Consider the following 9685-nt stretch of genomic DNA (forward strand, 5'->3'; position numbering starts at 1 on the left):
AGCAACTCCTGTTTCAGATTTCTTTTGGAAAAAAAAAAAAAAAAAAAAATTTACCCTCTATATGACAAAAACATACAAAAAAAAATCTCCTAGAAATATTTTAAAAAGGTGCACTTGAAGCTTGGTGCCGATATCTCCTTGTTATTCTGTTACATGAACTTTGATGAAGTGCTTAATACATGAGAATCCCGAGGCAGTACATCTGTAATTACAGTAGGTGCTCAAAATAAAAAAAAAATGTATACAACATTAAGTGCTGGATGAGTGAATGGAGTTGATGTGTGCAGGTGGGTTCAGCTTTGGTGAATCCATTTTTTTTCCTACTTTGGATGCTTAATACATTCGGTATATCTTATGAGAGTAGATGGGTTCAAAAGGCCTGCGGGGCCTATTCCATTTTTCTGTTTACACCTTGATTATTACCATAGAGGAAACTTATCGACTGAGCAGAAATGCACGCACAAAAAAAAAAAAAAAAGCTTAAGAGTGTTTTATGTGTTTTTTTTTCTCCGGATCAGGTCTGACTCACCGTCCAGCCTCCTCCGTCCGTGGTCATGTCGCAGTAGACCTGGAAGCCCGTAGGGTGGTGAACGGGAAACACGGAGTAGATGCCGTCCTCTCTCTGACCACTGGCGTACAGATCGCCGCAGTCGCGGGGGCGAGAGCCTTGGAAAGGGTGAGAGGAAGGACGCATTAAATAAATCAAACCATGTATGGATTTTTAAGGAGAAAGGAGGGCACTTGTCTCACTCCGACTTCTATTTAAAGACAGACATTGTGCCATTTTCAGTTCATGTTGGATTAATCGAAAAGCAACAATTGCACAGGAATCTGCATTGCACCAAAACATTATAATGCCTGAGTTGTTCCCATGTTTTTTCACATCAAAATCATAAAACTTAACATATTTCATGGGGAGTTTCTGTCAGAGACCTAAACAAAACATGGCATCATTGTAAAGATAATAACAAATGGAAAGACATAGAAAGTGTGGTATTTGTTTCGATTCAGATCCATGGGACAAGTTCCAAGCCATTGCACTGTAGTTCCTGTTGCATGTTTAGGTTGTTTATTCTGGTCAGGTTTCAAGTCTTTTGCAGCATCTATTGTTTCCCCCCTGCAAGTTGCTCTGATTTAATTCCATCACAGTAATGACGACCAACTCTCACCAGCCACCTTTTTCCTTCTGAATAAAAGTGTCCCCACAGTGGGATGCTGCAGCTAAAATGATTCCCTGTTAGCATAATCTATTAATTATGCTATTCAGTATTTGTTTCTTCCATTGCGTTCTTCGGTTTGTTCAATAATGTTTTCAAGGAAATTTCTGAAGCCCACTTGGAGTAGCTTTATTTGTACTGATAATACGATACACATAGTTGGTCATACTTATTAGAAGACATCTGAAGGCAGCAGATTTTATTTATTTGGAGATAGTTTAAAGGGGGTTAAATAGAAAATGCACACCACAGGTTTTTAGATTTTTTTGTTTTGTTTAAGAAAAACTACTTTATTTACTTCATTTTTTGCTGCTCTGTTACACAGAATCCTAATAAAATTCATCAGTTTTTCACTGCAATGCATCAAGTAAAAAAAGGCGAAATAATGCTTTTAACAAGCACTGCATAAGCTAATTTTCAGCCTATCATGCATTGTTTTGATTTCTAAAAGCTTTACAAGCTTATGAACATCCATCCAGATATTGTTCAGTTAAAATTATCTGTTTGCAAGAGACGCTGTCCACAACAACTACTGGTACCACAGCAAGGAGCCAAGAAATACGCAAACGTGTTGGTTCAATGGCACAAAAGTGGAACAGGTATGCAGAAAGCAGCAGAACAGGTGAAACTGGAGATAATATAGGTTGTAAGAAACAGAAAAAAAAGTAGAAAGAAAAAAAAATCCATACATTTGAGTGACAGAAGAGAGTCTGAAGGTTTGAAGAAACTTTATAAGCTGCAGAATTTAAGACGAGAATCCTGGAGAGAAGATGTGACAGAGACAGACGGAGCTCCTATGCCGGAGATGAGAGAAACAGAGGCATCCTTGTTTGTGGCTAAAAAACCCCTGTAACCCGGGGAATACTGAGTTTATTCCCAAGGAAGCAAAAAAAAAAAAAAAAAAAAGGAACCCTGTGATGGGAGCAGTGGTATAGATTATGCATGCAGACTTCACAGGGTCAAAATCTTGAATTTAAAACAGCTAGGAGAGTTCTTAAAAAGGCCGTACAAGCTCCCTCTTACATGGTATGAAATGTTTGTCTCCCATGAAGCTTTTCTGCTTCTCAGTGTCAGCCTTTGCTAATAAGTTCCAGCTTTCATCATCGTCACACATAAGCGGTAACATCTCCCACTCCTCGTTTTTCATCCCGGGAAGCTGAAACCAGATTCCACAGGGCATTTAAAAAAAAAAAAAAAAAATCACTCTTACTTGAGGATGTGAAAATTCAAACATGGACTTTTAACTTTAATTATCCTCAGAGCAGAAAGGACATTCTTATCAGTACAACCATGATCAGATTAATACCACAGGTTGAATGTGGCTTGGAAAATTTAACCTCGACTATAAAGCGAGTGCTATTTGAAGGAAGAAGGCTGGAAGGCTGGAATCAAACGGGTTGGAGTGTGAATGCACAAACATGCCCGGACTTGTCATTGCAGTTTCTAATTAACCGAATTAACATAAGTAAATGTAATCTAAAGGGTTCAGAGAGCACAAGAGCTCGGTGACAATGGTGAATATCCACTCCTTCACAGATGCAGCCAATTAAGATAATTAACACACCGCCACCCTTGCATCACAATCAGCAGGATACTGTAGCACAATCAGAAGGATTAAAATGGGGAAAATACTTTTACCTTCTAACTTAGAGGATTGGAAAAAAAAAATGTCAATGAATTAATTGTTGAACACATTTGGTTTCATTTACTACGTTTGTGTAGTCAAAAATAATAAAAAGGTGTTTCTTCGCCGTTTTTTTTGGATTTAGCACACAACAGCACTTGGTTGTTTAGGTTGAATGCTGAACAATTTTGAAGACTTGCTTTCGGTTTATCCACACAGACTTGCAGTGCTATGAAGATTTCCTCTTTTACTCACTTAAATGCTTCATTACCCACATTTCTTTCTGTTCAATTTATGCAGCCATGCCCGTGCCTGATTACTGCCAGACCTGCAGAATTGAGAAACCACCCGACTGTGACGTGTGACGGCGTGGAGTTAAAAATCTCAGAAATCAACACATTCTGCCCCAATTAAAAAAGATAATACAATAACAGATGTGAAGAAAAGTCATTGACATTTATTATATTCAACCCCTTCGATGGGTTTCCGACTTCAGTGGACCTCAGAGAGAGCCATCGTCCACAGACCGGTGGTGAACCTGCTGACGTGTGGCCTGGCCTCCCAAAATTTCTCTAAAAGTACAACTCATCCAGGACGTCATAAAAGAACCTAGAACAAAAAGCCGAAGCACTGCATGCCTCACTTGCTTCGTTTAAGGTCAGTGTTCACGATTCAACAATAAAAGAAAGAGACTGGGGGGGAAAAATGACATCCATGGGAGAGATTCAAGGTACAACCTCTGCTTGTTAAAAAGAACACAGAGGCCCCTTTTCACATTTGCCAGAAAACATCTTGACCTCCATCTACTAATAAGAAAAAAAGAGGGTATTTCAGGGTTTTCCTTTGAAGGTTCGCTTCTTATCTGGACTGAAATATGTTTCCAAAGTGAAAATGATTAACACACTGATGAGGCATATTCTTATAACCTCATAGCCAAATGTACAGTATGTTAGCCCTGAATGTGTTGCCAAAACATCCACAAGACATCAGAAGGTGCGCATGGCAACCAAGAAGGTCGGTTCAATGCTGGAGCTGGGAAGTGAAGCCTCACTTGTTTGGACTCTTTGCAATCGAGTACATCCTTCAGACGCTTGATTGATTTGAGAAGCAAAGATCTACGACTCATTGATTTGATGCAAAAACTATTCCCATGCTGATTTTTTGCTTTTTGGCACATATCACTACAAAGAGACGTTTCCTATGGTGCACCCTGGTGCCACGTGTTACTCAGGTGTGCACTTTCTTCCACAACTCACATGCCAAATGTTGGTCTACAGTATAAACTAATCTGGGCCAAAGCAGCAGATACAAGGGTTTGCCCCCCACAGACAACAGTGAGCTATAGTCTTCTTGCAGGTTAAGCAGTGTTCCTTCCTTGAACCCCAGCAGATGAGGAACCCCCTCATGAGCTCCCGTTTTGATACGACTCTGACCCAGTGGTCTAGCCGTCTCAATTTGGCTCTGGTGAAACTCACTCAAATCTCTACTGCTCCCCATTTCTCCTGCTTGTAACACATCAACTCTGGGGACACTTCTTTATTTTGCCACCTCATCAACCCCAACCTCTAACAATTGTCGTTAAGAAGAGGCTATTAGTGTTATTTAACACACTTGTCAGGGGTCAAATGCTATGACTGACAAGTGTGTTTTTAGAAAGGTACTTTGGGCTTCAGGCTTGTGATAGTCCTTGTTCTCCAACATAAACAAATAATACAAATGACTGAAAATCCAATCTGTGATATTTAGAACATTCACTTTACTGAAATCTATTTTCTAAAGAGGCTGGAAAGCCTCTTAAGTCAACTGGACCTTGCTTTCAACATGAACATCAAAACATTGGATTCAATAGATTTTAGGACTATTTTCAGCCGTAAATCTGTACGCAGTGCTGGCTTTCGCTGCAATATGTCCTGTATTTCATGATACTTGCTTTGGTTAATGTAGGGGGTATTGAGAAAAAAAAAACAGCTTTTCTGAGCTTTTTTCATGCTATAAAGTTATTCTCCCATCAAAAACATGGCTGGAGTGTTGCTTTGATTATTTCACGCATGTTTGAGGAATCCTTGAATCTCCCCTGGCAGCCATTCAGCAGGACTGGGCGTATTGATCTAGATATCAATACTGTCCATACCGAGGTGAGTAATGGTTTTGGATCAATACCATGATGAGATCAATGCTTTTGTTTGCAGTTTTTCCTCTATATGTCCAGGAAATTGCTGGAATTTGCTCACAGATTTAATGGCAGTGTATATGCAGGAATCAAAATCCCAAATATTAAGAGCTTACACTTAAATAGATGAGTCTGACTTCTTACCTTTTTTAATGTTTGCACTCAACATGTCTGCTTTCTTTTCAAAATACATTCTGTTTAATTCCCCCATAAGCACTTCAACTTAATATTAATAGCAGAAAGTAAAAGGGGATTATTTTTCTTTTCTGCAACATTGTGTATATTATTGTTTGATAATTAAACACAAATTTTACAAATAACTTTGTCCTGTAATTTATCGTAACATTGGGTTACAAAAAAATATCTTTTGGAAGTCGTCTGCTTTTTCATCTGAATTAGGACGACTTTGCACTGCTGAAAAATGACATCCATTTTTCTCAATCAGGTCAGGTTTTAGAGAAAGCCGATCTTCCGACTAAATTGATTACATTTTTGTGACATTATCAGCTCATTTCTGTTAACATTTCTCATCCGAAAAAGGTTTTGGGGAGAAAAAAAAAAGTTTTCTAATAGACTGTATTAAACAAATGTTACAAACTTGGATTTCTCCGAGTTGAATAATAAACACTAAGTACATGTAAATTGAACATTACGTCCTCATTGTGCAAAATTCTCCATAGAGTCTCTCCTTCTGCTGATCACTCATAAACCCCAGATTCTCAGGAAACCGTTTCATATGTGAGAACAAGTGGTTGCATCCATAGTTCAAAAGGTTGACCTGATTGAGCAAAACCAATGTGATTTTTTTGGATTCAGCACATCAAAAAGACCCTAAAACAGTTGAAACAACTTTTTGGCTGTTGACCTGTGTAATCAACTAACTGATGTCAAATCACCAACTTATTCAATGACAAAGACATTTCATGAAAAAAAATAAAGTATTGGTATCAGAATTGGTATTGCCTGTATTTACTTGTGATCGATTGGATCAATATCAAATGTCCCAGTTCCCAATGCACTGTTGTGATTACTTGCAGAAGGTGGAGTGTCAGAAAGAGTAAGACCCGAAAAAATAAGGTGAATTTCAAGGCATCAAATTGCAAAGTTATATTTCTTTTAGATTGTTTTTGAGATATACAACATGTTTTAGAACAATTGAAGGTAACAGTTGATTGTGCTATAAAATGTATCTGGAAATTATGCAATCCCTCTTCTCCCTCCTAATCTAATAATAATACTTAACATAATCCAACACAGTCATAGTCCCTCTGCAGCAGCACTCCATCATCAACCTATACATCAGCTGGAAAGCAGCACAGCCGGGTCTCACTGCCGTCAGGTCTGAATTCACACAGCTTTGAAAAACCGATATGCTCTGAAGAGAATCTAACAGAAACAGTGAAAAGAGGGACACCCTGAAAAGGCTCAGATGAAGATGAACATAGACAAAAATATTTGTTGGTGTGTCCACCGAGGGCAAGTAAGTTCCTCAAATGTGTTGCACGCACACAGTACGCTCGCAGTCAGAAATAAAAATGTGCTGTCTGGTGAGTGTTATCTTCAACAGAGAAAAATAAAAAAACAGGAATATGCTGCTTATCTAATAAGCATTGAAAGTCAGAGGGGAAATAAATGCTGTTCGTCATTCACGATGGGTTTGTGAGCAGAACAATGTTTTGTAGTTTTCTTACAGCTTAGAATATTTTGTTTTTAGCCTAGCGTTGAAATCTGTTAAATGTCAGGGATATGCTCCAGAACAACTACTTTGTTTCTGGTGGCTGCTTAGCTTTAGATTGTCTCATCAGAAGTTCTGAGGAGCAAAAGATAAGACAACTTGCCCAGTGTTTAGGATAAACTAATACACAAAACTACAAAAAAAAAAAAAAAAAAAATTCCCCATACTCCTTGAATTGTGTGACACTTTTTAAGGTAGAACATTGCATTAGTGTATCTCATTGGGACTTTTTTTGTAGAGCATTATTTTGATTTGGTGGGAACTTAAAGCCCTTTATGATACCACTAGATAAAATTCAGGATAACAAAATTCTTTCAGAAGTAACCTAGTTGAAATGTGGCAGAATCATGGAATGGGGATGCTTCTTTTCGGCAGAGACAGGAAAGCAGATCAGATTTGCAAGGGACAAAAATATACTGTGTTGGCAGGAGACTAAATTTGTAATGTTAGGCCTCTGTGAAAGTAAAAACCTGCACATCATGCCTTCAGTGAAACAAAGGCGTGGCAGCGTGATGTTGCAAATATACATCTGAAAAAAAATCTTTCCAGCTAAATACTTTAAGATGCAACCATAATGAAACTTAGCAGTGGCAAGACAACTGTTTGGAGATGCTTTTCTTCAGAAGGTCTAAGGAAGCTAGTCAGAATATCTATGTGGACCTAGATACCACAAAACAATATTTTAAGAAACTTGTTATTTGAGAATAGGATGAAGGTTCAGCTTCTGTGAGGACAAAAACTCCTAAACCTACAACCAGTTACAGTTTAATTGCTTACATCAAAGTATATCAACAATAGGAACATTGAAGGTCAATTAAGAATCTATCGAGTTATGAGAGTTGCTATTCACAAACGCTCTCCATCCAGTCTCAAGGAACCTGAAACATTTTGGAAAAAAACTTTTTTGTCTTCAGATGTGCAAAGTTGGAAAACGCATAGCAGAAATCTGCAGCTGTAATTGCAGCAAAATTGGGTTAAAACACATTCTTAAAAAACCTTGAAAGCCATCATTTTCTTCCCACGTTACAATTATGCAATACTGTGTTGACCTTTGTAGAAATTTGGCCGTGCTATAAAATTTTTTTTGCAAGCCACTGTAAATATATTTCAACCTAACTCTAAGCTGCTTTGTGTTAACAGTTATAACATTTGCAGCTTGACAGAGGTTGAATAAATTATTAGCACGAAGACGACAGAACAGCAGATGGAGTCAGGGAACGCTTCACTAATGATGAATCGCACGCGTGTCCCAACTCCCCTTCAACTCCAGTAGGAGGTCAAATCAGTTTAAGCAGTCAGAGTTCCACAATGAGCATAAACATCTGCAAATTTACAAGCCTTAATTTTTCCTACCAGAGGGTGGACAGTAGTGAAACCACAAGGGTTACCACCTGAGTATTGGGAATATAAAAATACCCCGAGATTGTAGCTCTTTTCCTTCCCTCTGTTATCAAAGTGGGTCAAGTTCGTAGCTTACATCTGCAATTTGGGTCTGGAGTTTATTTGGAAAAGGCTGGCTACAGGTTTTCCCACATCTGTTCAAAAGGAAGTGAAACAGCATTAAATGAGATGTTTTTGACACAGTAAGGCTTTAACCTAGACCTGATTTTACCATGCTGAGATCAAGAAACCTATTTGGGTTAAGAGTGGCTTCGGGTCTTGGTGGAAACAGATTCTGAACAAACCATGGTGATAGCAATATTCCAGAAGAAAACTATTTTGCCTTTAGAGATTTGATAGAAAATTTCTACAAATACCATCATATTGAGGTGTCCACGAGTAAATGGTGGAATTTCAATTAAAAAAAAAGAGAACAAATGTGACATATATGAGGCCTTTCTCGCATCTTTTTAAGTCATATAAATAGGAAGATAAATTAGCAATAATAAATGGTTGTGTCATAAAATAAGATCAGACTGGTGTTTAAGAAAGTTGATATTTGTTGTCAAACTGCAAAATTGTAGTTTCTTCACATGTTTCTGGCCTCAGATGCTCTGTCCATGGTGCTGAAATCTTGAGGAAAGTTTATACTGGCTGTCAGAGTTTTACTGTTTAGTTTTTTACTCCCAGAATGAAATAAGTTTGTTTATTCCGAACACAAACAGCAAAAATATCTCTAGATATTTAGCAAAATAGATAGTTATACCAAACTCCCTTTTTTTTTTTTTTTTAGACATCATAGTTTTTGTATTGTTACTTTTTTAAGTTTCTCTATTGCTACACCAACGGTAATTAGAAAAAACAGATATGCTTGTATTTTGAGCCTGTAAAGTGTAGGTCTAACATCTGTTACCCGAATGCTGTTATGTATGCAAGAAAATGTTTCATGGGCAAAGGAAAAAATGAGCATATTTACTGTTCTAAAACATTTTTGATGAAATGCGTAATGGATCCATTTTAGAGTCCCTTTACATTTTAAGGTAGATGCAAATAAAAATGGATATATTCATTTGGATTTGCAAAACCTTAATAACAGGAGTAAAAAAAAAAACAAAACAAAAAAAACACTAATTCGGCTCTGAGTGCTATTTGTATTTTCAGAAGAATCCAGAACACCAGAAATATAATAAAAAGCTGCTTTCAGTTTCGTCTGTAGCACTTTTCATGAAATTAATAATAAGCCCGACTGTCATTTGGCTGAACTCTAAGAATCTCTGTGGGAAATAATTAGAAGTGGAGCAGCCTTTGAGCCACTCTGCAGCAGCCACAGCAGGACTGATGTAATAGTCACCACACTCTTACACTATGGACTGACTTGATGTTATGTAACAATCCTACACTATGTCCAGATATAAACATTTTAGTGGCAACATGTGTTCAGTTCAATGCCAGTGAATCATTTTTTCCCCTCATATTCCAGATGATGCAACCTTACAGTCAGAGCAGAAAACCTACAAATAGAGTAATTGTTTTATTGGTGTTTGGAGAAAAAAAAAAAA

General features: G+C 37.6%; 1 protein-coding gene across 4 annotated transcripts in view; it reads right to left on the reverse strand.

Moving 5' to 3' along the window:
* Positions 1-506: 506 nt before the first annotated feature.
* LOC106936583 (fibrinogen C domain-containing protein 1-like) overlaps positions 507-9685 on the reverse strand; it is an 81204-nt gene continuing 72025 nt past the window's right edge. For all 4 annotated transcript variants that reach the window (XM_015017675.1, XM_015017677.1, XM_015017674.1 and 1 more), the window contains one exon: positions 507-666. In XM_015017675.1, coding sequence (XP_014873161.1) covers positions 515-666 — 152 coding nt within the window. In that variant the 3' untranslated portion in view covers positions 507-514. The remainder of the gene's footprint in view (positions 667-9685) is intronic.

This window comes from Poecilia latipinna, unplaced genomic scaffold, assembly GCF_001443285.1.
Source record: "Poecilia latipinna isolate Pla-1442-1.1 unplaced genomic scaffold, P_latipinna-1.0 Scaffold2177, whole genome shotgun sequence".
NCBI lineage: Eukaryota > Metazoa > Chordata > Actinopteri > Cyprinodontiformes > Poeciliidae > Poecilia > Poecilia latipinna.